A 26,680-nucleotide genomic window follows, 5' to 3' on the forward strand; every position below is an offset into this window, starting at 1 on the left:
CCCTATCCCAGATGGTTGTCAGTTTTAGGCACACAAGATGGAAAGAGTTGAGCCAGAAGCAGCTGAATGTCTATTGAGAATGCACTAGAATAAGATGTTTTAAGAGTGTTTTTCGTTATTTTGTGGGCCACTAGAGGCGTAAAGCTATAACTCGATGAAATATGGTATAAACCTCGTCAGAAATACGTACTGAGGGAAAGAAACATGCCATCAGTGCCTATGACCGAACCACCACTGTAACTGCAAATGCAAGCAAGTCGGACGCGCATTTCCTCATGCCGGTCCATTCGGATTCGTTATCAACCATCGTCACAAAGACTTCCCATTATTCCGTAGCAAAGAAACAGATCCGCAATGAATACCTCGTAAATGGAGCTGCACACACAGGTTATATACCTTAGACAGTGTACTTGGCCTTGGCTCTCGTGCTGCCGCTGTGTGCGCTGTCCGTGTGACCCGAGAACTCAACGGCATCAGCCTCCTTGAGACGAAGGACTTCCTTGAAGCGCCGGCCGATGTTCTCGAGGATCTCCTTGCCCTGTGCGGGTGTGCGACCATTCTTGTCTCCGGGGATACTCTTGCCAACAGTCCGAGTCCACAGACCAACACGGTAGAAGCCCTTGCGTACGTTCACAACAACACCCATAACCTCGTTGTCACCGTCGTTCTCAAGAGTCTCGCCAATAGCGGCCAGTTGTGCGTGCAGCCACAGGTCGTCGATGGGCACGGAGCGCTTGTCCTTGAAAGAGTATGACCACTTGCCTCCGTGCTTGTTCTGGGGGTCTTCCCACTCGGGACGAACTCCCTTCTTGAAGAGATGGTAGTCTGCTTTGAGGCCCAACTCGGATGTCGGCGAGATGTTGTTCTATGGAAGCATTGGTTAGCGGGCAGGTCTCCTCGGTGAACCCAAAAAAAGAACACATACGTAGATACCCCAGAATTCCTCAACGGAGTTGAAAGTCACGACTTCCTTCAACAGATCATTCCAGTTATCGCCCTATCGCACAGGAAAGGTTAGTTGTCTGATCCACTGCTGCGTCTGATTCGGCAAGAATCCGTACCTTGCCGCTAGGGGGCTTGGTAAACCACAGAGTCCACTCGTGCATCAAAGGATGCTTCACATTGAAGTTTTCGGGGTCGTGGAATACTGTGACAGAGTCTCCATTCGTCTTCTCGGTCTGTTCCTTCTGTTCGACGGCGGCAGCAACGGGGGCGGCGTTCTCGTCAGCCACGGGCGCGTGGCCGTTCTCAGCAACAGCGGCCATTATGAAAGTTGAGTGAGGAAGTGAGGGGAAAGTGAGAGGTGGTTGAAGAGGATGCAGCGGCGGGATTGTGGTGATGGGAGGGAGAGCGGTCGTGTCGGAGGGGAAGAGACAAAATAGCGCGGATGGCAAATTTTGTGTCGGAGAGAGATTGGCGGAGGAAGGCGCAGCTGGGGGGTGACAGGCTCAGAGTAGGAGCAAGGAGTGGCGCGATCGGTTCACGCGAAGTTGAGTCGTCTGCTCCAGGCAGAATCACGGCGAGAGCAGTCGTGATAGAGGGTGGATTCTTTGAGGCGACGACAGAAAATCACAACCTGAAGTTTTGATGGTTTGGAGAAAGCCGCATTGGGGACACGATTGGAACCTTACCCTTTTGGGCCACGCCGCTTTGCAGTGCTTTCATAGGCTAACCGCTGCCCAACCCCAGCCCTAATCGCCGGGAATGCCATCTTGTCGACATCATGGCAGATTATTTATAGTTTATTATTTAGTTAAAATGAGATAATTTTATTTTACAGGCTACTCATCGACAATCCCCTCGATTTACTTAGTCCAGCTTTGAGAGCAAGTAGTAGTAGTGCTACTGTCGGTTACTTACAATACTACTACAACTTTGAAATATATAAATCCGCAATCTGCTTACTACTAGCCTGTTTGACGAACAGCAATGGAAACCACACAACTACTTACAGTACTAAATCCATACTACCAGTAACTTAATAGTATCCTATGATCCCAAACAACATAGTAGTACTTAGTACCCTCAAATTAATCTATATAACATGCAAAATGCCGTAGATATCAGAATTCAAATGAAAAACAACTGGACCAGAAAACATCTAGTACCTATGGACAGTGTAGGGATATCTGCAAAGAGTGTCTACAACAGACAGGGTATTGAAAATCAAAATCACTTCTCACCGCTGTTAATCAAGCTCAACAAACAGTTCCAGCCTAATGGCGTCAGCATCATTCGATATTAGTAGAAGGCCGGAATACACACCCAAAGCGACTAGGTTGACAAAAAGCACGCGGTACTCAAGTGGCACGATGGCAAAGTTGACTCCTTGAACGAGAGGCCAAATCGCAAGGTTTGCTTTGAAGCTGGGAACGAAACCATTGCGCCACTTCTCGATCGGATCGGTGCCTTCCATGATAGCCATGGAGGACAAGAAACAAGTAAGGTGTGCGGGAGTGAAGACACATTGATCCGCGATGACACGGGCAATGAGGGTAGTTTTGGCGTTATTCAGGACGACGTGACGCTGGAGAACACCGTACCAGGTGGTAGCAGCCGGCCCGAAGATCGCTGTTATATGTTAGCTTGACCACTTCCCATTGTATGGAGGAAGGCTTTCCCAGGACTTCCAAGGGCAGAAAGAAGATCCCAGATTGACAAGGGATTATATGGTAGCTCACCTCCACCATAAAGGGCCATGCGTCCCGTTCTTGCCAGGTCGTGCTTATCAAATCCCTTACGATCGACTAGTTGTTGGGCTAGAACATCTCCACTACCAAACAACAGCTAGTCCGCATGGGAAATAAAGGTCAGCTCAAATTGGTATTACGTCGGGGTTGACATTAGATAATAGAGAGTACGAGAGGAAATGAATCTTGATTTGTAAGAAAGAAGAATGGAGTTCTTACAGCACTCGTCACACTAGCAGTGAGGATAGGCTGCTTGGCCAACCTCGCTTGATACCTGTGCCTGATCAGCGATGGAAATATTGATCATCAGGATGGATAGGGACATACCACCGGAGCATGATCAAAGAATAAATACGACTATATATTTAGTGAGACTAATTAATGCAAATAATAGGGGATGAAGACAACAATCCCAGTGCCCCGGATTTGTAAATAGTTGGAGAAGAGCAGAAGAGGGCCCAAAGGGGAGCTCTGATAACTTCAAGTAATTGGATCAGAACCCCAGACCGCCGATAAGAACATCAACGGGATTGAAATGGGAAAAACAAAGCAAAATCATTGGAAGATAACAGCTCCCAATGGGGTATAATCCACTTATCACATGATGATACGGGATGGGGGGTCCCGTTCGGGTTACCTAATCGGGAGGCCACCTTAGGGCACAGGGCTGCGGGCTCGCTTAGCGCACCCGCCAGCGAAATTTCCCAGGTGCCAAAACAGTTGTGGATAGCGAGAAGAAAGTCAACCTCGACGTCGACAACCCCAACGACACCTCCCGTCCGTTACCTCTCCCCCCCGACTTTCTCAATCGCCATATATATCCAACATGGCTGACGCTCCCCGTGGACGTGGAGGATTCGGCTCTCGCGGTGACCGTGGTGGTGACCGTGGCCGTGGCCGTGGTCGCCGTGGTCGTCGCGGTGGTGCCAAGGAGCAGGAGAAGGAATGGCAGCCCGTCACCAAGCTCGGCCGTCTCGTCAAGGCTGGCAAGATCACCAGCATGGAGCAGATCTACCTGCACTCCCTGCCCGTGAAGGAGTACCAGATTGTGGACTTCTTCCTCCCCAAGCTGAAGGATGAGGTCATGAAGGTACGAACCGATCGCCCGATTACCGAATTGTCGACAAGGAAGATCTACGATTGTGCGCGGGAAATAGGATTGAATGCGCGGGTGGAATTGATACGTGGATCGGAATTGCAGACATGATGGGATCAAAAAGGATATATCGAAAAAAAAATGGGAGGTGCTGACGGCTGGAAAATTTAGATCAAACCCGTCCAGAAGCAGACCCGTGCCGGTCAGCGTACCCGCTTCAAGGCCGTCGTCGTCATCGGTGACTCCGAGGGTCACATCGGTCTCGGTATCAAGACCTCCAAGGAAGTCGCTACCGCTATCCGTGCTGCCATCACCATCGCCAAGCTCAGCGTTCTCCCCGTCCGTAGAGGTTACTGGGGTACCAACCTTGGTGAGCCTCACTCTCTGCCCGTTAAGCAGAGCGCCAAGTGTGGTTCCGTCTCCGTCAGAGTATGTCGCGACTCTTTTTCGATCCTCGATTTCGCTTTTCCGTCCGGCCAATATGCTAACCCGGTTATAGCTTATCCCCGCTCCCCGTGGTACCGGTCTCGTTGCCTCCCCCGCTGTCAAGCGTCTGCTCCAGCTTGCCGGTGTCCAGGACGCCTACACCTGCTCTTCCGGTTCCACCAAGACCCTCGAGAACACTCTCAAGGCTACTTTCCTTGCCGTCGTCAACACCTACGGCTTCCTCACCCCCAACCTCTGGAAGGAGACTAAGCTCATCCGCAGCCCTCTGGAGGAGTTCGGTGATGTCCTGCGTCAGGGCAAGAAGTACTAGGATAGTGCTATGATGGGAATAACCTTGCATGATTGTTTTTGAATCGAACTATTTTCCTACGGGTTTTCAAAAGTCTCTTTTTCGGTTGTAGGATCGGCAGTACCGGCAAATCCTGACTTTTCGCGCTATGCTACGCTATATACGGTATTCATGGATGTAATGAACACGGGAACAGTGAACAAGAAGAAACAACGTGATGTCGATTCAAGCTCTCTTACGGCAAGCCGACAGTACTTGAAACGGATGGCTGACGGGTTCCTGCATTGCACCGCCTGCACCGTCAGGGTATAGTAGGATGGGCCAGGCCTTCCATAAGAGATCCATGCGACGTAGTGCTCGATTTGACGAACAGGAGCTGCTCTCTAGACTTTGCGATTTTCCAGATTATCGTAGTGACGTAGTTCGGACAGAACTTTTCTGGTCTCAAGCAATGTAGTGGAGAAGTTGTGCCTGGATTGTGTTCCAGATTCCGCATATGGCTCCGCCCAAACCCACTGCTTGCTTATCTATCTTACGCCCCCAGCCACCAACAATGTCGATAACCAGCCGACGTTCCCCGTACCTTCTCGTTTTCTGCACCCGAGTCAATTGCAATCTATGCAATCAGAATAGACGGATTCTCATTCGCTAGATACTGTCGAATGAAACGATAGCAGATTGCAGAACCCGTGGCGCATGATCCATCTCCCGTGCGTCCTGCAGCCACGCCTTCAGCTGCCAATCGAAGACAGTCCGAGATCCATGGAGTTACTGGGTTGATAGACATGTCACCTCCCTTTTGCCTCTGTTGGTACCACCATCAGGTTGGTATACCTTCCTCCTGAAGTCTCCCTTCATATCTCGCTAAGCGCCGGAGAGTATTACAGACTACTCATTTAAACTCAAAGTCAGTGCGACTCAAGCCTAGCACATGTCAGCTGCGCTGCGCCGCTGACAACCTGGCGCTTATTAGGGGGGAAACAATAATCCGACGGGATTTGAGGGAATCGCCGGTCGATGAGCTGATGCTTATTTATTACCCAGTGATTCCTTCGTTCCTGCAAAGTAAAGTTCTGCTGACGCGAATACCCGCCCGATGCTTGGGCTCCCCAGTGCGATGATCGCGTACACACTCGTCTTAGGCTTCATCGGCCTGGTTGTTTTTGATTACATCTGGAACCTCGCCCAAAATATTCGCAAAGCGCAGCGCACTAAGCTTCCTTATGTTGCGTCCCCGTACAATGTCAGCATTATATTCATAATATTGTTCGGCTGGCTACTCCCGCTCCTTGCAGAGTATTGTCTTCCCCAATGGATGGGCGATCTCCTGTACGATAATGTCGGCACCTATCGCTGGACTGTCAGGAATCGCCAGGTGAAGAGGTACGGGAAGGTCTACATACTGGTCAATCCTCGGGGTGTTTTTTGTAGCGTTGCAGATGCTTCTGTGGTCTGCCAGATCGTCAATGCCCGACAGGACTTTCCAAAGCCAGTCAAGCTATATCGTGGGTCTCCAACCCTTATCAGTTGTACAGACTCGGATGCTAATGGTATCTTAGGCATATTGGATATGTATGGGCCTAATGTCGTCACGGTGGGTACCACTTTTCGCAATTCCAGGAAGGTTGTGGACTGACTTGTCTAGTGTGAGGACAAAGAATGGTCTCACCACCGTCGATACACGGCAACCACGTTCCATGAGAAGAATAATGCCCTGGTATGGGAAGAGTCTATTCAACAAACACAGGACATGATCGCGCAATGGGCGGAGGCGTCCCCTCTAGATTCCACTCGTGGATCGGGATTCACGGTGGAAAGTACTAGGGACGACATCCACAAGCTTACCCTGAACGTGCTCTCGGGCGCTGGGTTTGGAGTAAAGGCGCCCTTCAAGCTACTGCCTCAGGATTCGCTCAAGAACCCGGAGGACATTTTCAGGGACAGTCCCACCCCACCGACAGGATTCGACTTTACATTCCGATCAGTAGTGGCTTATATGAATCTGCACATCCCCACCATGGCACTGGCGAACAACATGCTACCTAAATGGGTCCCGAGACCGTTGGTTCCGTTCTTCAAGCAAGACTTTGCGGCTCACCGGGATCTAGACAAGTATCTACAGAGGTTGATTACTACCACAGAATCAAGATTAAGCGGAGAAGAAAATCCCTCAAATCTCATCGAAGGCATGTTAATCTCCAGGAAGCCTGGGGATACCAAGGACGCAGGTCTTTCTGACCGAGAAATCATCAGCAATATGCATTTGTTTACCATTGCTGGGCATGAAACGACAGCAACAACCTCGAGATTTGCTTTGGTACTGCTTGCTCTCCATCAAAATGTTCAAGACTGGGTACATAACGGCATATCCGAGGCGACCAAAGATAAACTGCCGAATATTGAGGACTGGAACTACGATGATGCATTCCCTAAGCTCGTCACCCCTCTTTGTGTGATGGTACGCCGAAAGTCCTTCCTGTATGACTGGTGACAAGCTAACTGCAATTCAGCTCGAGACGATGCGCCTCTACCCTCCGGTTATCACCATACCAAAATGTACAGGGGACTCACCGAGCGTCATCCACTACGACGGCAAAGACTACGTCTTGGAACCAGGCACCTACATAAACTTGAATACGAATGGTCTTCACTATTCTGAAGAATACTGGGGGGACGACGCCACGCTATTTCAACCACAGAGGTGGGATGCGCGCAACAAGGGTAGCTTCTTGGCCAGAAACGCCGATCTACCTGGACTCGCTGGCCCGGGGTTGGAATATCCTACTATCCATAAACCCGTCCGAGGTGCCTATATCCCATTTAGCGATGGGTTCCGCGCATGCCTGGGAAAGAAGTTCTCGCAGGTCGAATTTGTTGCTGCGCTTACGACAGTTCTCCGACAGTACCGCATCGAGTTGGCCGACAGCAGTGAAAAGGGCAGAATCAATGCTGAAAGAGTGTTGAACCAAAGCACCTCGATTATAACCTTGGCTATGGGGGAGGAAGTACCGCTTCTTTTCCGAAGGAGATGAGGTGTTTGGAGAAGCTGATGCGTGATGGAGGATTGGCTGGCATAAAGCAGAATGACACTATCCAATCTGGCTGTGTACATTGAAATCCTGAAAATGTGCACATCTTGGTATAGCGATGATATACCATTTGGCCCGGTGTATTTTACGTATCCTCCTTTATTTCGATGTCGGCACTCATTGTAGATTAGGTAGCAAGTTCGTCTCTGTGCAGTAAACTGATGGGAATGGGTGGTGTCTGTGTTGCATATCAAAAAGATCGCATTTGCGAATCTATATGTATTGCAACGTGGTGATACCGAAGAGGCTGGTGGTGGTGAGGCTGCTGGTGGTAGAAGTAACTGGGTTGCCACGATTTGACCGCACAGGTGCGCTCACGCTGGCGTAGGTAGGTACCATGATGATTGAACATGTCACCTCGTCAGGTATCCCTGAGGCTTGGACGTTCTCATCCTAGTTAGTATTATCGATAGTAATATGGGACATAACGTACTGGTCTTGTGGCCTGACGACAGTGGGTTCTGGAATTATAGTGAGATATGTTGTATTAGACAGTGGCTGCAGGGTGTGTTGTGTTATGTCTGGATTAATAGTAGAATCCAAGCGGCTTGGAATATCGTAGTAATTAGAGCGATGAAACTGGAGAAAGCCGTCCATGGTGTTCAGGATCTTGAGGCTAGGGAAAAATAGCCACAACAAAGCTTGACAGGGATAATGTGTATATAAAGAAACTGTAGCAGCTGACAATGGAGCATGCAAAAGCTGTGTCTGGTGAAAGTCTTTGTTGTGTAGTTCCTTTGTCGATCTTCTCTATGAAGCAAGTATGTTTGAGGCGGTTTTGTCTGTCCGGCAGCAAAGAAGAGATGTTTACTTGTGCACACACGCCGAGCTACTCCACTCTCAGCATCAGTGAATGACTTCCTGGCTGCAACAATATGTGTTCGTCCGCTTGCCGCCGTTGTTTTCTCATTTTCTTTACTTTCACCACTCCTCACCTGATTCTCCACGGGAGATCTCGGCGCAGCAACCATCTGTTCAACTGAGGTCTTCTCCACCACAGCTCCATTGCTGGCGGATACCAACTGCTCACGATGGAGAACTATCCGGATCACTGGAAGGCTACTCTCCTTGGAGAAGAGTTCTGGAAAGATGCTGAAGCTTACAATCAGCCCATTCACGACCGCATCGAAGCAGGTCAGTATTGAATTTACCTTCTTCTCTCCTTAGCTGAGATCCGTATCCCTCACCATCTACCTTATACTCTCTCTATCCAGATAAAGACAAGCCCTTGCACGAAAGATTTCCATTTAACCAAGAACATGAGCAAAACACCCATGCCCCTGCTGCCAACAGCGCCGACACAGACAAGCGCAGAAGCCGTCGCTTCAGCATGAACGATGCGGCATTCACTGGCACTCCCCTAGCAACAGCTCGTGTGGCCGAACTTTCCAGACGCCCTCGTTCGCAATCTCGCACGCGCTCCCAGTCCCTCGTTCGAGGATCCAGCGTCGCATCCAGCCGTTCGAGCTCGCTCATCCGCTCCGCCCTATACAGAATGGCTAACTTGATGCGGGAGGAGCCTGAAACCGAGACCGAGGTGGAGTCTGTTCAGCTCCTATCTGCCGATGAAGCCACCCCGGAGAAGCCTCTCTTGGAGTTCCGCGGCGGTGAGACCTGGGAGCGTCTTACTGATGATCGTCACTCGCTTGGACTTGACGTGTTCTGGCCTAGCGACCTGGACAATAAGGAGAACATCAGTGATGATGACAATAAAACCGACAGCAAAGTTGAGCCGGAACTCATCATGCTTGATCTCGAGCAGATGTCCCCTCTCTGTCTATTCCGCAACCTCCACAGGCTCAAAATTACTGGCATGATGCAGTCATACCAGAAATACATCTGGCAGGCCGCCTGGTTGAACGTTGACCTTGAGGAACTGGAACTCGGCATGGCCTTGCCTCCCCGTATCCGCAAGAGCAAGACTGGCGATTGGCCCTACATCAAGGGAGGCTGGAAGCTCAACAAGGCTCAGTATGCGGAACCAGTGTACTTGTAAGCATCCCTTCCACCTCTCCTTCGCGTTTAGTTACTAACAGCAAACCCATAACCAGCGGCGACGGCACCGGCGCACTTGACCACAAGCTCGGCCAAGCCGAATACCTCGACAAGATGGTCATCGAAAAGGCCAAAGTGCGTGCCATGTCCGTGGGTCGCACTCGCCAGAAATTATCCATCCGCTCACTGACTCTCTTTGGATTCATTGTCGATGCGGACCCGTTCCTGCATTGGTTTGACGCCAAGAGATTGCAGAGAATCCATTTCAAGGATTACTGCGTGGATGCGGGCTTCTGGCTCTGCAAGCCGATGAAGAAGGTGGAGGTAGATTTTCCGCGCCAGATGCAGGAAAAGGCGACGACTGCTAGACAGGTTGATTTGTCGTCTGAGCTGAAGATTATTGAGCTGAAAGGGGGCAAGAAGGTCAGTGAGAAGCCGTATACCGGCCCGGAGTCACTTAGTGAGTTTACCTTTCATTTCCTGTTTTAGTTGTGTGGTCGATGTATTGACGATTTGCAGAATAGTGATTTGATTGATGGCCTGGTCCTCGGGGGAGAGCCCACGGTAGATATGACCTCGTGGCCAAGCAAACCAATGGACTGTGACACCCATTTTCCTCGCTCGAGACTTTGATGAGAGACGATTCGTGATTGATGTGATAGTCGATTAAGGATGCAGCTTGCTCTTTCTTATGTTGATATGAACGCTTAATATGTAGATGGCTTTCCATTCCAGCAAACCGAGATACATTAATGATCAGCAAGAATCAGTGTAGTTTACCCGTTCTCCTAGATGATCTTTCAAGAATATGACCTGTACCGGCGCATTTTCATCGAAGGGTTGCCCATTATATGGGTCGAGACTTCCTCCCGGGAGGATGTGCAATTGCCTGGGTTCCTTCGCTTGTGCGAAGGCCCCGAGTGCAAGGTCAGTAGTAGGTGTGACAACACCATTGTCCATCACAATAATTAGCAATGGAGCAGGGCAAATACCTTCGATAAAAGCCGAAGATCTCTCTGCCGCCGGTTATTATCTATTCACCCATTCGTCTATGCGCAATTTACCCAGGGCGTCTTGTAGTTATCCGATTACTGATCCATGCGGTACTGATGATTACTGATCCATCCGACCAACCCCACACCCAAGCACCGAACCCGGAAACTCACTGACTAGTATACTATTCGGCGTTTCAAAATATCATGAAATGCCCGATAGACATTGGTAGCTGTATAGGTGGGCATGCTTTTAGGGATTTCCAAGAGTCACGTAAGAAACCAGGTGAGGTAATATGGAGAAAGGAACTTTGTCTTGGGATGGGCTCAGCTATAAACTTATAAGGTATAGTAGTCGTCGTCTTACATCTGCGTCCCATCTTCTTCCAATCATCCCCCATTTTTCTACTTTGAGACGTTTCTAAAGATTTTGGCTTATAACCACATACTCAAAATGCCCCTTTGGCTCATCTATCACCCCTCCGGCACCTTCGAGGACACCGCTTCCAAAAAAGCTCTGACGGAAGATATCACAAAGCTCTACACTCGAATCGGCCTTCCTGCATTCTATGTTGTCATCAACTTTATGAAGCTCCCCCCCGGAGATACCTGGGTCGGCGCTGAAAACCGAACCGAGAAGCCGTTTATTCGAATTGTTGCCGACCACATTGCCGTTCGGCTCGAAAATGAGGACCACGTTTACAAGAATACGTGCTACGCGATTGAAAAAGCCTTGAAGCCTCATATTGCCGATAGAGGTTATGATTGGGAGTTTCATGTTGATGAGACTGAAAGGAGACTATGGCGCGTCAATGGATTCGTTCCTCCTCCGTTTGGAAGTGATGCGGAGAAGCTTTGGGCAAAGGAAAACAAGCCGGTCGCTTGGGAAAGCGCTTAGTGCTTGAAGCAATCCAGGGTGCAGAAATTGGTCTATGGGGATGAGGTATTCTTTTGGCATATAGAGGGAGGTTGATGGACTGCCCATGGTGCTGTTTGCCCTTTGATTGTTTGTTAGGGTGATTATACAGCCGTCCTATTTTCTACAATATCACGGTGTTCCATAGCTTCCTGCTAGCTCCTCCCATTTCGCTTCAGGCCAATATCTACATTGTTTCTCTCAACAAAAGTCATTGGTATTTGTAAGTATTATAGAGATTTAATGTAAGCTGAAGGTTTTACTGTAATCGGCTCACGAACGTATTCTGAAGTTCATGGAGCATATCTGTATATCATATTGACGGGGTGGTCTTCTAAGTTAATAACCGCCGTCTATAGATCATCCACTGGTATACGATCTGCACCTGTACCCTTGGCTCGGCTAGCATGACAGGAAGATTGATTATCGAAGTAAAGTTTCCGCGACTTCTGTCACTTCTTGATTAGTAGTAGTTGAACCCGATCCACAAAACCTGCCTCATCTCGAGGTTAATTTGGTGGGTCCCATGGAAGGATGAGATAATCAAAGTTGGTGGCTTCTCCGGGGGCCGGAGAATTACGCTCTCTTGCGTGTTTCAGGTAGATACGTAGTTATCTTGATGCGTGATCCAGTCCGAGGCCGAGGCTGGATGGGAGGAAGTGGGATGCCGAATAGATAGAAATGATAGTAGCTAAGTATAGGAATCCAGATGCCCCAAACCACCTTGCTGAAGCCCATCAAGTCCTATTCCTTTCGATGTATACTAATATGCTCCGCAGCACCGCGCGTTTGGCCACGAGTAGCTATAAAGGGACCGGGAAGCTGATCAGATCAGTGTCAATAGGACGTTGGAGACTGATTGATTCATAAGCGGCATGGAAGGTAAAAGCCGATCACCGAGTGTCCTACAATTGGACAGATATTTGGGTCGACTGGATCGACGACCACTAATCGATCGGGATCCACTTTAACTTTGTATGAAGATTAGTGATCTAAGCCGAGCGAGGAACGTTGGGACATGATACTAGTTGTTAGTTAGTTTAGTAGACAGTACTGATGATCACTAGTTATCTGGAGATTTGCCGTACATCTATCTGGGTAGGATTGCTTCTTCTTCCCCTCGTAGCTCGAAGGTGTTATGAAAAGGGTCGGTCTCCCTAGAACAACGTCCACCAAGTGTCCGAGAAAACCCACGCAACATGTCGCTTCCCTCCCCTCCCCCCCTTGTGTTTATCACCGGCGCGACGGGGTTCATCGGCTTCCAAGTCGCCCTCGTATCCCTACAGGCGGGATACCGAGTGCGACTAAGCATCCGCAGACCCGAGCAGGAAGCCGTTCTACGGGACCGTTACCCGGATTTCAACAACCAAATTGAGACTATAATCATTCCTGATATCACAGTCCGAGACGCATTCAAACCTGCTCTTGACGGCGTGGATCACCTTATTCACCTGGCCTCACCAATGCCAGGTGCCGGTTTCGACCTGCAAACAGGGTATATCGATCCGGCAGTCAAAGGCACCGAATCCGTTCTCTTTTCCGCGCTAGGGTTCCCTCAGATCAAGAAAGTGATTATTGTATCATCAGTACTAGCTTTAACACCTCCTATGTCTCTTTGCGAGAAAGACGTGCTTGTCAGAGGTGATTTTATTTCGTCGCATCCTTACAGTGATCCAAAGAAAGACTGATCAACAGATACTATAGACAACACGAATGAAATTATCCCCATAGACCTAACCCCAGACTTGCTCGAAGGCCCCTTCGGACATGGTTTCAAATATAGCATCTCGAAGATATCAGCCCATCAAGTCACACGGGACTTCCTGGCCAGTCAGAACCCGCACTTTACCCTTGTCACCTTCCACCCCAGTTTCGTCCTCGGCGAGAGTCTGATTCAAGAAACGCCCGAGAAGATGGACGGAATAAACTCGATGTTTTGGGATAGCCTACATTCTGGAAAGCCAACGATACCGAACGCGTGGGTGGATGTGCGGGACGTGGCAGAGGCACACTTGCGGGCGCTGCAGACGGAGATTGTCTCTGGGACGGAATTCATTTTGTCGGCACCGGCTGGATCGTGGGAACGGGTAGGGGACCTGGTGAGACGGAAGTTCCCTTCTGTCAGATGTCAATTGAAGGGTCTGATCGAAGGAGGGTGGACGGTTGATACTACAGCTGCGGAGAGGATCTTAGGTATGCAGTGGAGGGGACAGGATGAAATGGTCGAGGCAGTACTGGAGCAGCAGCTCAGGTTGAGGGAAGCTGTTACCTCTCTGTAAAGGATTTATAGATCATGTATGATAGCTGATCAGATGTGGCACTTTTCTATTTCTGATACCCGTTCGTGGTACCGTTGAAGTTAAGACTTGTGATAGCACTACTCTCCGAGGAAGGTTAGAATCTATCCTTAGATTAACAAATCGCCATTGTGGGATCATGACCCACGGGGGTGCGTTGTTGCGTACTACATAGAGTATTTCGACCTTATATATGTATCTATGAAAGTGGGCTAAATATCATCTTTCTGTTACAAATGGCGATGACACCACGCATTTCCTAGGCATCTCCTACTGCCAACAACTGGATGGATGGTGGATAAGTAAGGGATAGGCTGATGAAAACCAATTTGCCACCATGCTTACTAATTCAGCACCGGTGGCTCAGTGGTAGAGCGTCGCACTCGTATTGGTGGTATGCGAAGGTCGTGGGTTCAATCCCCATCCGGTGCAGACATCCGTCTTATTTTGTTTTTGCTGAAACTTCTTGCTGGCTATGGACAAATAACTACACAAAAACAAGTCACAGCAGTTTCTGCTGGAATCTTAACAGACGGAGGCGGAACTAGTAGTGATGTATATGCTAATGTCCTATACTAACAGTATGATTTAGTATCTTTGGGTCGGTCTATTAAATAAACTTCTCATGTAGGGATAAGGATATAATCATCATGCGACAGTATGACAAAACTAGTAGTCATTCTGGGAGGCCGAACAACCATTTAATAGTACTACTGTATGGTTGCCTGAAAGAGAAAGGAAGGTGGGCTGTATGTATCACGTACTAAACGAGTAATCAGATGACACCACACTCATACTTACCTCATACACAAGAGCTGTGGCCAGAAACTTCATTCCGCTCTAATCAGACTTCATCCATCTTCTTTGTGAGGTGCATGATTATCCAACAAGTTCTGTAAAGCCGCTCGATAAGTTCGCGGTCTTCAAGCTCTGATTATCTCTTGCCTCGCAAACAAACTCACTCTTCTGCACCGAACCATTCTATCATCTCCCTCATTGCCCAACACTCGAACAACCTGACCTCAGTTGTTGACCTACGGTGTCCCTCGAACAGATCTCAACTTGGGACTACATAATTGCTAGTGCCACAATTTGCTACTTATTATAATAGCGATGGCTTCTCCAAGTGGCGAAAGGTACCTCAAACACTCGCCGTTCTCATGACACTTTCCACTTTTGTGCCTGCTCTTTCTCTTTTTAGTCCTTGGATAGCTAACGTGCATGCTTTAAGACCCACGCCCCCTCTCCACCAGCTGGATTCTAGTCATATTCCAGAGAGTTATCACAAACAACGCATCTTAAACTATATCAATAATATCAATCCCGCTCACTGGCCTGAAATTGACATAACAACCCCTTCGTCTTCTCCTTCATTCCCACTCACGAATATGGGTCGCCCAATGACTTCCACAGTCGCCACCAAAACGAGGAACCTCACTTATGCGGATGGAGTTGCATATGGAGAAGCCCTCTTACGCCGTAATATTAGCCTCGAGCAGGAAATCCCTCCGTCATACGCGGAACGCAAACCAGACTACGAGTTACCCTCTACGTTGACAGCACCCACAGAAGTCAAATATTCTCTTGAACATGCACACTTGAATAGGAATCGTGCTGTCGGTCTGGCTGCTTTTAGCTTATCTATGCCATTCTTTGTCACTGAATGGCTCATTCATATGTCGGAGTTGAACTATCACGTATCAATGCATTTCAAAACCGAGCCTCTTGAAACGCGACAGACAGTACTACGACCTCTCAGTATACCAGACCCGGACATCATCATTGGCTATAAGTGGAATTCGATACGTGGAGATTATAGACTTGCTTTCAACATCTTGCCAGACAGTCTCAAGTTCGCGTTCCCTATAGCCGGGGATGCAAATTTTGCTCTTCCCTTCTTTTCCATCGAGATGAGAATCGACGCAGAGCAAGGCCCTCGCCGGAACCTCCACATGGCCGCCTTAATGCTCAGAGCTCTGCGAAATCTCTACCAAAAGGCCTGCGGAAAAAACGACGAAGCCGACAAGTTCGACGGGAAGGTACGAGTACTTACGGCTACGATCAATCGCAGCGAAGTGAACGTTTTCGGACACTGGACGAGCAGCCGCCCAGGAGATCCGAACGTTACTTACGAGCACTTTCTTATTAGAAGGTGGTGCTTAAAAGAAATGGAAGAGTTATATGCGGCACGACATGGTTTAGAGACGCTCTGCAAGTGGATGATGAACGAAAACCGCAAGTGGATTGTTTCTGGCTTACAAGAAGTGGCCAAGACTTGATGTGATATTTCCATCGTTACGCTGCGCACTTAGATTAGTTTTCCTTCTTCTCTCTCTCCGCCTGTTTCATAGTTAGATGAAGGTTATCAACATTAGCTGATCATTAGCTGGCAGATGCCCATATAGCATGTTTAGAAAGTAGGACTACCCACGCAAAACGAAAGCTCCATGAACTATGAAAGAAACTTAGGAAATAATACCCAACTATGTACGACTCGAGCTACACCCACATGGTACAATGTTGACGTCTTAACCGTTCTATGGAAGGCATTCATGCTTGCGGCTAATCCGTGTTTTCCCCACCAGGACAAGCCAGCTAAAATCTGCATTCCTTCATTAATTGAGCGATGATCATAGAGACATAGCGTACCTTACATGTAAGCATGGCTTTCTTCAATACTAGAGCCACTTATGAGCAGTCGGTCGGTCTGGGAGACGATCACTGTGCTATACTACATTACATAGTTTACCCTAAAGCAGTAAAAGCTATCAACTGGACAGCTCGTGGATAAATAGGTACTACGTTTCTGATTTGAAAGAGAGATAGTACGAGACTTTCTCATTGCTTCATCAATCCAATTCATCCCCCATGATTCACCCAATCTACCACTTACTCACCCTACGGAAGAAAATTCACGTATTGCTTTAACTGCAGCGTTGAAGTAGTCCGCAAGATTTGAAATAGAGTATGGATTTGTATAGGGTTAGCTGGGAATCTGCTTCTATTACCTGTGCCCTATTACCTACAATCCTTCCTCATTCATTTCCCAACGCTGTATGATTCACGGCACATTCCGTAGATTTCACTGCAACTTCCCGTTCTCCATGGATATATAAAGGCGAAAATTTCCCTGCTAATGCTTTCTTTCTTCTCTATCTTCCCCTTTACTAAAGACCAAGAAAATTGTTATATATCTATACATCACGGTCACTGGGACATCTTCTCTCAGATTCTTTTATATTTGTCTATAACCGTCCGGTATTATACTCTTGACTATGTTGATTAATTATTGAGTTCAACGTGTATCATAAACCATATCAATAATATCAATATCGTCTATATAGCCGAAGCAAGAGGCTTTACACTACTCGCCAATAAACTTCGTCTCTCGACACAGATCAACCGTCAAAATCCACAGAAACTACTACATAATCCGAGGATCATGAACGGACTGGCATGCGAACCAGCACTCAAGTAGCCGTTGATGCTGCTTCCCCTGCACCCACTTCAGCCAATCGAGAAAGTGCAATGGCATATATATCCAATGGCCTATTATTGTTGCCTCGCCAAACCAATGCTGGCAGAGAACCCAGCTATCGGGGAGGTAACATGCGGTCTAGCATTTTGCATCCCGCCAGAAGATTGACCTGTGATACTACAACAGCTGAGAATTGCTCTTTCTATACATAGGGGCATCAGAATCTCTGGCAGAGTGGGCTGTAAACTCCACCCAACCTGATACTACATGAATTTGACCATTTGGACCAATTAGCGGGATCCATGAAGGCTAATGCCGACTTCAGCAGCATGCCGCCGAGTGCACACAGTTTCGCTAGGAAGATTAAGTTAGACTGGCAGAACTGCTTACAGACAGAGACTGAGAGCACCGCAGAGCTACTCAAGTACCCGGAGATAGAAGCTGTGCTGTATGAACACCATATCAATCGAGAGAGACTCGAACCGATCCAGGAGAACATGCTGTTTTGGGTCCTTCTACCAGGTCTGATTCTGTCACTACTTCCATCCAGTACTCTAATCGTACTCATTCTGTCTCTCTGCTTCTACCGGCATCATATCAAACGTCATGCATATACTATACTTGATACTATTGAATCATCATGCGCTCTCCTACGATCATGATGATCACTACTGTCGCCAACCATTGAGGCACAACATCCGCATGTATATTCTATCTATACTGGTTCGTGAAGACAATTATTACAAGCTATTCACATGTCCGGGACCAGCACCCGCATTTCAAGATTAAATGTACTCTCGAGAGTTAAAGAAGAAAGCGCAGACCAGCAAGAATTCCGGCATTGGCTGATAGTACGAGGTGACTCGAACAGAAACAGGGGGGTGATCCCGCAAACCTTTGCGGAATCCGGGGAGAGGTACTATCGCAAGGTGGTGTGATTGCTTTTTCCTCGTTTGCGGTTGAAGCGGATTTATATATGAAAGATTCATGGAGCAGCTATACTCCGACATGTGACCAAAGTTTCAGAGATCTTCAGCTATGTGGATAAAGAGAGTGCCACGGCAATACGCAATACGTTTGAGAACAACAAGGTTATCGAACTAGACTGGACGCTGGATCTGTGTGACAATCCTGAAGTCGGTGTTGGAAGAATGGACTTCTTGTGTGGTCCTAGGGCCAATGAACGATTGTTGGAATACAACGGCATTCTGTGAATGTCTTCTTTCCAAACCCGCAATTTTTAGTTATAAAGTCCTTCTGATACTGACATCTACCTTTAGCAAGTCTACCCTGCTGCGGACTCGGTGTCACTATTGATTGGGGTTACATCGACACTATGAGTTTAGCATTCCACGGCACTGCCAACTTGATACACCCAGATTTGAAGGCTGGGCCCTGAAAGCGCTCGGGATGAATACTGTCAGAGACAAACGAGAAGTCCAAGATGTACTCGACCGTCTCATGGCTGCCAACCGCGACATTGTGGACGATCTCGACACGGGGAATAGACCTACCTTTCAAAATCCACTACGAAATACATGTGGGAGTTCTGATGACCGTCCGCAGGATCTATGAAGTGGACTAGCTGCGTGCCGTTGGCCATCTCTACCACGTCCTACTTACGTACCAGAATGACAAAAGTCGCAAATGAGAGAAGACAGAGCATCTGCCCTATGACCGGAAATCAAACATTATGAACGCACAGGCGATATAACGAGTCAGGTTTGGAAGACGAGCAAAGTCTCCCAAACGAGGGCCATGGTGGTCAGAATCTGCGTGGCCCGTTGTCATTGGGGAGACTGGGAGCGAAGGGAACCCGTTAATATTCTAGCTACACAGTCGCTAGGGATTGGTGACAGCCGCCAGACTGCGTCCACCATATCGCGGTAGTCCAAACGAGTGTTCTTTGGACAGTGGATGAACGGCCATTCGAGAAGCTCCGACAACTGAGGAAGAAACATGTCTTGCATACTAAGTGAATCTCGCCAGACATAGAGCTGAGATCTATAGTACGCAAGCCCTGAAGACTCTATGCAACAGAATTATAGAAGGAAAGTCATTTTTGTGTGGTGCATCATGGCATGGAAAAAATGCGACCCTCTTCTAAATGCGACAGAGCCTCCTTTCGCAGAACAACGCTGAACCAGAAGCATGCTAACAGCCTCGATAGCGAAAACCTCGCAGTAAGCCTCTACTACTTTACGTGCGAGAAGCCAGGCACTTGTCGACAGTACAATATGGACACAAGATTCAAGAACGTATAGGCAGTGGCACCCTACCGTCTTTTCTTCCTCTTATGGGCAGACCGGAAGCTTTTAAGGCAAGCAAGATGAGAGCCGAAGGCTAGCTATTATGGTGTCTGCTACCCAGTTTCCAAGCACACATCCTATACTATGTCGGACAACTCCATCGGGAGTTTTCCAACTTGGCTCTTCTTGATATTGTCGACCATTAAAACGGGTAATCTGCCTCAGGATACACTGCCCCTGTTACCCGGCGAAAAATAGCAGGAGGATCCGGTCGCCCGCTGCCATGCGATATATACTAAATAGCAATATGAAAGCGGATGAACATGTCTCCATCAAAGGGATCATGGCTTCTAGTCCCTGGTGGAGAAGCTCACAAAGGAAAGACTCCCCAGCTTAGGGACGCAAACGCTCGTGCTAAGTACTTGGAATTGCTGATCAATGCAATACGACAGGAGGCATGTCTTTTCCTGCAGGACTGATCGCGGTCGTGCACGCATGAAGACCCTTGTGAGTTTTGAACTTAGCCGGGGGCATTCAAGCCACTTTATGATACACATATGAAGGAAACATAAGGGGTCCTCAACGGGCTGCATGAGAATACACTGCGTCATTCGGATGCAACATCAGAGACAACTCGTACTACCGCAGATGCCGCATTACGAATGAGTTTGGTCACTTAATGGTAGCAGCAGACACGATCAGTACATCGACATTCAGAAAAGAGCTGGAGATCGCCTGGGCAGCATCCCAAACAGCGATCCTCTTCGGCAATCATTATATCTTGCGACGACAGTCTCATCCTCTACAACCTACAGTCCCTGACATCGCAAAACTACTGAGATTTTCGCTCCTTGCCGGGTATACATGGAGCAAAAAGGTCCTCAACCGCCTCCTCGCCTACGGGAGAAACACAACAGCACTGCTAAATTCTCCTCCACGACGGCCCAGGGCGGACGAAATAAAGTTACCACGACGGTAGGGAAAAGGTTTCCGCAATTGATTGCACCACGAGTGTAAACTTGACAAGTCATGGGCCTGCAGGTATGATCTCTACGTTACAATTTACTATGTGGAGTGCATCGTGATGGCGAGCACAGGCAGTATCTACTGGCTTATAAACCCGGACATACAGGGTCTGGCCATTTTTCAAGGACACTTAGGGCAAGTGGTTTAAGTGGGGCAGCAACCAGAAAGCATTGCCAGCCCTCATTACTTATATACTAAATGCTCAGGGAAATCTGGATACTACTCACGGTAGTAGTAAGTCCGCGGGCTTAATGGGATATTCTTGGAATAGCAGAGCTTGTGGCCTGGGTGATTGCTCGGTTGGGGTATCTACCTCCACAAGATTGGTTTGCTGGTCTGTTGAATGGATGCAATGGACATCCAGGGCTACAGCCCCTGTCGGGTCGCGAGTGGCGCTGGATAGCGCTGCTGGTTCTTGGTCCTGTGATCGATACATGATCAAAATGCGTGGTCAAGTCAGGAACTCGTACACAACTACGCGAGGCTATCCTCGTGACTGGGGTTTTTCGGCTTCTACCCCGCAACCCGATGCGTGGAACATGTGTTATAATCAACAGAGGTCAACTACCATCTGATATTTCCAGGTAGGGACTTGTTGGAGGAGATGACAACGAAGAATGAAGCGGTCACAGAAAACAGCAGCAGTCTTCTTTGATTAGTTTAGACCTTGGAACGGTGTCTTTCGGTGGATCCAAAGCTCAACATTGGAAGATAGCAGACAAGGCAAACTCCATCGTGTCTGGACCATGGTTGACAGTGGGCAACAACCTTGATTTTTCCTCCCTGGGCGAGAGGAGGGTAACCTCCAGTTTCGTGGAAGAGATCCCACACGTGGTGCGTCCCCTTTGGCCGCTAGAATAACTGGTTCCCAAGATATTACAAGCCCTCGATGAGACAGCACAAGGTCGAGCAAGCTGTCAGCATATCCTTGAACAACTTGCCGAGAACAAGATGGAGAGAGAATCCCGGCAATCCCTGGTATACCTCGTTCCGTAGAAAAGAAGGAGCGAAACTCTCGATACAATTACGGCAACAGGCTGTGGGTTTTGAAACTCGTCATCGAGAGGTACCGAAATGGTGGGTATCCTGGAAAGGATGTGACAATAGTCACACCTTAAATGGCCCAGGTAGTTAGGTACCGCCAGACTCTCTTTGCACTATCGAAGCAGGGCGGTCTTTTGAAGACAGAGCTCCCGAAAATAGCTACCACCGACTCCATGCAAGGCAAGGAGTCGAAAGTCAGTATATATGATTGGATCGTCACTTCGGCAAATCTGTTTGCTGACATGGGTTTAACCATTGACAGCAACCGCGGCAATGTCGGAATGAGCCGCATGACAGAGGTGATGGTAAATGTTCTCCCTGCGCGCGTGGGATCCGAAGCAAAGAGCATCCCCATTTAGGCTATAAGATGAACTCAGATGTGCCCTGTCTCTGCGCCTTCGTGCAATTATACTATAGTGAAAAGAATGTCGTTACCTGCAATTGTGAGTTTCGCAATCCCGTTCAGATTCTGCTTCGAATATTAATATACTGTAGGCCCAACAGAAGAGGAGGTCTTTCAAGGAATCGAACCTGCAGGAAGAATAAAGAATTGCGTTAAAAAAGCTGAAGTCACTGAGGAAGTGGCATGGTTACACACCTATGCACTACCAATAGCTGTGCTATACACAAGATAGACTTTCTGGGTCTTTGAGCCCATGGCCTCGATATTACTGATACCGGGATGATAATGGATCAAGTGTGCGGGAGATTTCAAGCGGTTCTACGGTTGTTTCTTCGGATGAATCAAGAGCACGTTGCGGTTGTACCGGGAGAAGACGGTGCCTAATAACGACTCAACCAACAAATTGGACAGGCTATGGGAAAGGAGGCGTCTTTCGCTCTCAGCTTCTCGACATCAAATTTGGCGACTTCAAATTGTCAATGTAGCCCAAAGGGTACAAAAAGATACCAGACATCGCGGTTGGCCGTCTAGCTTACTCCAACGCGCGAGCAATGCGTTAGATTCCCTGACTATGTGGTGGAACACCCGAAAGGCAACCTTACACGCCCGATTGCGTATAGACTGTGGAGCCTTTGTGAAATCTTTACCGCTGCAGGGATCTGGGAGAAATGGAATCGCTGTCTGATCTGTTGCTCAATAAATCGAGGATAGTGGGCAGATTCAGGTGATAAAAGACGGGAATCCTCCTACGAAGGACAAGCAGATAGTTGCTCTCCAAAGGCCTGTCGTTATAGGTACAACGTCATTATAAATATTAAAAGACTGTTCATATTCCTGTTTGGGATTTCAAAAGATCCACTCATCCTATCCACTGCGTACCCAACAATGATATGAAGCCCACTCTACCAAGATTGGGATAATAAAAGCGACACCCTTTGACACTTTCTTTGATAGATGACTGTTTGATACGGTGAAGAATGCTGGGACGGCGAGTTGAATGCTCGCCAATGAGACCATCATCCGCATTGGAAGCTCCTTTGCCGCGGTGACCACAGCCCATCACACATCGATCGACCAACGAGATGTTTGTATATATGTCCAGCTGGATCTGAGATGGCCGGCGCTGCCTCGTTTTTGACGGCGAAGTTCCAGTACGCCAGAAAGAATACTTGGACGACTGCAGTTTGCGTCTTCGCAATTGAACTTACCCCTCTGTAAACATCAAGTCTTCAGCTCATACTATTCGACCATACAATTTTCTGATGCTGAGAATGGCAATGTTTCAAGGCCGAGCTTTAGCTCTCTTCCCCCGCGTGCTCGATGCGCGAAGTATAGTCCCAAGCCCTGTGATCATTCGAATATCTGCCGCAGAAGAGGATGGTTATGAACCGCCTATTGCTGCAGGAATATTGGATATGCTCAAACTTAGGACAATGTGGTGAATAAGGTAGAGATACTTTTCTTGGGCTGACAAGAGGACAGAGGATGAGGGGGCCAAATTAACCTTCTCGCGATGATATATGTCGTTTCCCGTTTGGTCTGGCAGTGATCATTCGGAAATGATTGTGAAGGCTCTCCATCGCTCTGCACAGCTGGAGTAGCATCCACATTCTCTGACCTCATGACGCTATGGTACACCGTCAATGTGATTATAGACAAGCCGGCGTTGTTCCACCCCGATACACGGCTAGAAGCTGCTCTCTTTGGTTGCCCAACTGGAGAAAGGATACGAACAGGGTACCACGAAAGATAAAACCACACAAAGGAAATACGACCTAGACGCTTTAGATTCTACCGAAAATCCAGCAGTGACCGATGGGCGGGCGACCAGTCCAGAAGACTTAAAAGTCTGATTTCATATCAAAGTATCTATGGGTTAGCCAGAACTGCTACACCTACACCATCTCATCCAAGCTTTTCAACACTACATCTGCGGACTTTATCTTGTTCTCAAGCGATACTACATACCCACTGAATTGATCGACGCTTTTGAAGCGTTCGAGAAGAAAGTCACACCTCGATCCGGGCCTTTCGTGACGCGAATACTATACCAAAAGCATAAGGACGAAACGCCGAGGCAGGCAACATGCCGATGAGAACACACCTCCCGAGATGAAGAAACGACGTCCGCAGTCATCTGACGCAGGACAAGTAAAACTGAGAAGGAAGATGGGAATGCACTCTCCATGTGGCCGCCCATGATTTGGCTGAAATGCTCAAAGGGTCGCCAAATTGCGGCTGACGGTCTCATAACCCTGAGACCACACCCTCCTCCGGGAGGGGGGCTGAGAGGGGGGCAGGGGCGCGGAGGCGCTTATTTGCGATATGGGCTGCAGGTCAAGACTACAGAGGTTCTAATAAAACTATCATATGAGATATTGACATACTCCCTGTGCCTCTAAAAGACGATACTGTAACTTGGTAGCAGGCTGCTACTATCTCGCCAAGATTGACGAACCAAGATCCGCCTACTAATGGACAAGACTATAGGCACCCTTTAGCTTGATGACCTACAGAGAACAAGTCTCTAATGTCCCAATAGGGGGCTCATCCATTCTGTGACATATATCCAACATCAGATGGCTCCATACCCAGGAGATCTTGTGGCCTTCTGTCTTACGTATATTGAGAAATTATTGTTCGCTTCCATATGGTTCAAAGAGATCCGCCGCCGCCCCTGGACCTAACTCAGCGTCCCTGGCTGCCCATGATCTCACTCAAGATCTCTACCTCCTAGTGGTGCCAGATTAAGTGGTGACAGAAGGCCCGCGAGACGAGTCATAATGGACTGTTGTATAGGACAAAATCCTGCTCAATCTGACAATGGGGTAAAAAGAACTTCCCGAAAGTTGGAAATCCTATCCCCAGGCATAGTTTATGACATCTGGCTGGTGGGCTGGGACTGGCGACAAATGATCAAGTCTGAAACCTATGATTGGAAGATGAGAATACGAAGCCAGTCCTCGAAGAGTATATTGCAGACCGCAACGGTCAGGTTGGTGATGGGGATTCCAGTTTGGAGGAGAATTACCGAAGGATGTTTGACACCATGTATGCAGGAGGGAGAGTCGATATATAAGGGAGACAGGCCCATCGAGGAAGCCTCGTGGTACGCTCGGACACACCTGGTCTATTTCCTCTGGAATGTCAAAAGCAATAGCCAAATACCAGAACAACGATGTTCTGTTTTGTTTCATCTATCTCTCAAATTCACAGGGGTTCAGTGATCATACATCCTACGCATAACCACTCAAGAGTATTATGCTAGCTTACTGTGGACATCCTTCTGCATACCGCTTCGAAATCCTATGAACGCTATAACAAGCTCATGAAACCCAAGAATGCAAAACTATTAAGCCGCTATGGAAGTTCGACGGCTTATGGTCGGGCGAAGTCAAAGACAGACGTTATAGTGAACGGGCAATCTGCAATCGACAATTACTACCACATTAATGGTCGAAGCCATCATCAAAGGAGTGGCGGGTCTGAATTATAGTAGCGGATTTATGTCCACATATAACCGCACACTCAAGACTGATGAAACGTTACCGACTGAACTACAAGAATGCAACTACAGGAGTATGTTCAATCTATGGCCCGGATCTTTCATGGCACTTTTGCGACTAATAATCTATGTATCCTAAATGCCATGTATCCACTGAGAGCCACAAGTCACTGTCTCAATATAAGTTGTCAATCATATCGATAAATTCTAGGTCCATTGACTGACTGGCCTTGATTGTGTATACCTCGCCGAGGTGGATGGTCGAGGTGTACTTAGACGCCTACTACGATCCATTGGTCACCTCTGCTGGATTGAATCTACAAAGGTTCTGTCGGGATGGACAAATTTTCAGCGTTGCCCTGACCAGAGCAGTTAGCGAGCAGGCGATTGGCCGAGCCAACTGTGTTGGACAGTCTCAAATTGTCCAGGTCTTTGATTACCGTGTGATTTACTCTTTCCGAGTTTCGTTGAACAACTGAGCAACCCAAAAGGCATTGCCGGGTGTGCTGACGGATATGTCTTCTTCCGTTACATCTGTCCTGGATCCAGGAAAATACCATATCGAAGCAAATTAGTGGGTCATACGGAAGGGCAAGCTTCTTTATCTCGAAGGTGAAGTTGATACCAACGACCACGAGGCTGTTTTGGATGCTTTAATGGCAAATCTGGAAGCGGCGCAGTACATTTGTACTTACTTGATAGCTGTATATAAGTCTTTTACAGAGCACTTCTACTTCTCCTGCACACTTTATCCGTCTTAGTCTAGAGCCTGTAACTATTCTGCTATAATTAGCAGGAGCATGTCTCACTGATTGACTTTGGGGATTGAGTGTTTATAGGCAATTTAACTACATAGGTGATAAATCAGCTATTGTTTTCTCATCATGAGTATCTAACTGGAGGAATGAGCTAGTATGCTACTTCTCACACCATTTCTAATAATAGACTAGGCTACCTACTACGGTCTTGTATCTCCCAAAGTGGACAAATAGAACCATGGTGAGCTGTAGCTCACGACTGCTGACAAGGTTGACACATAGGATGTAGAAGAGAGGCTGGACGGATGTGGTTTAGTACTTTTTTATACTTTTGCTGATGATAGTAGTATAGTAGTGTGACGTATCGGAGAGGGTTTTTGAATTGTGACTGCTAGTAAGCTATAGC

The 26,680-nt window shown here is 48.0% G+C and overlaps 11 protein-coding genes and 1 non-coding gene across 12 annotated transcripts, besides 2 other annotated features; 10 read left to right on the forward strand and 2 right to left on the reverse strand.

Annotated features, from left to right (window-relative positions):
• Positions 1 to 397: 397 nt before the first annotated feature.
• Positions 398 to 1,265, reverse strand: An12g01330 (uncharacterized protein; the record flags this gene model as incomplete). Its single annotated transcript, XM_001395184.3, has 3 exons — positions 398 to 865; positions 926 to 997; positions 1,062 to 1,265. 3 exons carry the CDS (start codon positions 1,263 to 1,265, stop codon positions 398 to 400), a joined length of 744 nt encoding a protein of 247 aa, XP_001395221.1.
• Positions 1,266 to 1,809: 544 nt separating this feature from the next.
• On the reverse strand, positions 1,810 to 3,028 carry An12g01340 (uncharacterized protein; the record flags this gene model as incomplete). The annotated part of the gene is made up of 7 exons (XM_059750685.1): positions 1,810 to 1,818; positions 1,861 to 1,867; positions 1,953 to 1,967; positions 2,109 to 2,129; positions 2,208 to 2,571; positions 2,682 to 2,773; positions 3,018 to 3,028. 7 exons carry the CDS (start codon positions 3,026 to 3,028, stop codon positions 1,810 to 1,812), a joined length of 519 nt encoding a protein of 172 aa, XP_059605505.1.
• Positions 3,029 to 3,516: 488 nt separating this feature from the next.
• An12g01350 (40S ribosomal protein uS5) lies at positions 3,517 to 4,543 on the forward strand (the record flags this gene model as incomplete). Its single annotated transcript, XM_001395186.3, has 3 exons — positions 3,517 to 3,780; positions 3,958 to 4,215; positions 4,286 to 4,543. 3 exons carry the CDS (start codon positions 3,517 to 3,519, stop codon positions 4,541 to 4,543), a joined length of 780 nt encoding a protein of 259 aa, XP_001395223.1.
• A 1,075-nt stretch (positions 4,544 to 5,618) lies between these two features.
• An12g01360 (uncharacterized protein) lies at positions 5,619 to 7,554 on the forward strand (the record flags this gene model as incomplete). Its single annotated transcript, XM_001395187.3, has 4 exons — positions 5,619 to 6,027; positions 6,082 to 6,116; positions 6,168 to 6,980; positions 7,033 to 7,554. 4 exons carry the CDS (start codon positions 5,619 to 5,621, stop codon positions 7,552 to 7,554), a joined length of 1,779 nt encoding a protein of 592 aa, XP_001395224.1.
• A 1,088-nt stretch (positions 7,555 to 8,642) lies between these two features.
• An12g01370 (uncharacterized protein) lies at positions 8,643 to 11,496 on the forward strand (the record flags this gene model as incomplete). Its single annotated transcript, XM_001395188.3, has 7 exons — positions 8,643 to 8,745; positions 8,826 to 9,603; positions 9,663 to 10,029; positions 10,126 to 10,170; positions 10,399 to 10,533; positions 10,840 to 10,872; positions 10,954 to 11,496. 7 exons carry the CDS (start codon positions 8,643 to 8,645, stop codon positions 11,494 to 11,496), a joined length of 2,004 nt encoding a protein of 667 aa, XP_001395225.3.
• Positions 11,497 to 12,713: 1,217 nt separating this feature from the next.
• Positions 12,714 to 13,986, forward strand: An12g01380 (uncharacterized protein; the record flags this gene model as incomplete). Its single annotated transcript, XM_059750687.1, has 3 exons — positions 12,714 to 13,155; positions 13,210 to 13,789; positions 13,827 to 13,986. 3 exons carry the CDS (start codon positions 12,714 to 12,716, stop codon positions 13,984 to 13,986), a joined length of 1,182 nt encoding a protein of 393 aa, XP_059605506.1.
• Positions 13,987 to 14,163: 177 nt separating this feature from the next.
• Positions 14,164 to 14,243, forward strand: tRNA-Thr (CGT). Its single transcript has one exon. It is a non-coding gene; the product is annotated as a tRNA-Thr (tRNA).
• Positions 14,244 to 14,971: 728 nt separating this feature from the next.
• An12g01400 (hypothetical protein) lies at positions 14,972 to 16,090 on the forward strand (the record flags this gene model as incomplete). The annotated part of the gene is made up of 1 exon (XM_059750688.1): positions 14,972 to 16,090. One exon carries the CDS (start codon positions 14,972 to 14,974, stop codon positions 16,088 to 16,090), a length of 1,119 nt encoding a protein of 372 aa, XP_059605507.1.
• Positions 16,091 to 17,355: 1,265 nt separating this feature from the next.
• An12g01410 (uncharacterized protein) lies at positions 17,356 to 21,425 on the forward strand (the record flags this gene model as incomplete). The annotated part of the gene is made up of 14 exons (XM_059750689.1): positions 17,356 to 17,415; positions 17,598 to 17,811; positions 18,148 to 18,205; positions 18,326 to 18,499; positions 18,669 to 18,847; positions 19,012 to 19,107; positions 19,156 to 19,264; positions 19,421 to 19,547; positions 19,877 to 19,956; positions 20,166 to 20,396; positions 20,580 to 20,671; positions 20,839 to 20,982; positions 21,025 to 21,123; positions 21,229 to 21,425. The coding sequence occupies 14 exons, from the start codon at positions 17,356 to 17,358 to the stop codon at positions 21,423 to 21,425; spliced, it is 1,860 nt and encodes a 619-aa protein (XP_059605508.1).
• Positions 21,426 to 21,638: 213 nt separating this feature from the next.
• Positions 21,639 to 22,243, forward strand: An12g01420 (uncharacterized protein; the record flags this gene model as incomplete). The annotated part of the gene is made up of 4 exons (XM_059750690.1): positions 21,639 to 21,641; positions 21,692 to 21,913; positions 22,033 to 22,051; positions 22,104 to 22,243. The coding sequence occupies 4 exons, from the start codon at positions 21,639 to 21,641 to the stop codon at positions 22,241 to 22,243; spliced, it is 384 nt and encodes a 127-aa protein (XP_059605509.1).
• A 1,039-nt stretch (positions 22,244 to 23,282) lies between these two features.
• An12g01430 (hypothetical protein) lies at positions 23,283 to 24,517 on the forward strand (the record flags this gene model as incomplete). Its single annotated transcript, XM_059750691.1, has 5 exons — positions 23,283 to 23,391; positions 23,583 to 23,748; positions 24,093 to 24,162; positions 24,234 to 24,362; positions 24,440 to 24,517. 5 exons carry the CDS (start codon positions 23,283 to 23,285, stop codon positions 24,515 to 24,517), a joined length of 552 nt encoding a protein of 183 aa, XP_059605510.1.
• Positions 24,518 to 24,794: 277 nt separating this feature from the next.
• On the forward strand, positions 24,795 to 26,277 carry An12g01440 (uncharacterized protein; the record flags this gene model as incomplete). Its single annotated transcript, XM_059750692.1, has 5 exons — positions 24,795 to 25,006; positions 25,092 to 25,191; positions 25,280 to 25,494; positions 25,770 to 25,959; positions 26,107 to 26,277. The coding sequence occupies 5 exons, from the start codon at positions 24,795 to 24,797 to the stop codon at positions 26,275 to 26,277; spliced, it is 888 nt and encodes a 295-aa protein (XP_059605511.1).
• An 87-nt stretch (positions 26,278 to 26,364) lies between these two features.
• Positions 26,365 to 26,412: a sequence feature (Short protein (An12g01450, CAK48428.1) was converted to a misc_feature.).
• A 63-nt stretch (positions 26,413 to 26,475) lies between these two features.
• Positions 26,476 to 26,514: a sequence feature (Short protein (An12g01450, CAK48428.1) was converted to a misc_feature.).
• Positions 26,515 to 26,680: the final 166 nt, after the last annotated feature.

The sequence above is a fragment of the Aspergillus niger genome (assembly GCF_000002855.4).
Source record: "Aspergillus niger supercontig An12".
NCBI classification, from domain to species: domain Eukaryota; kingdom Fungi; phylum Ascomycota; class Eurotiomycetes; order Eurotiales; family Aspergillaceae; genus Aspergillus; species Aspergillus niger.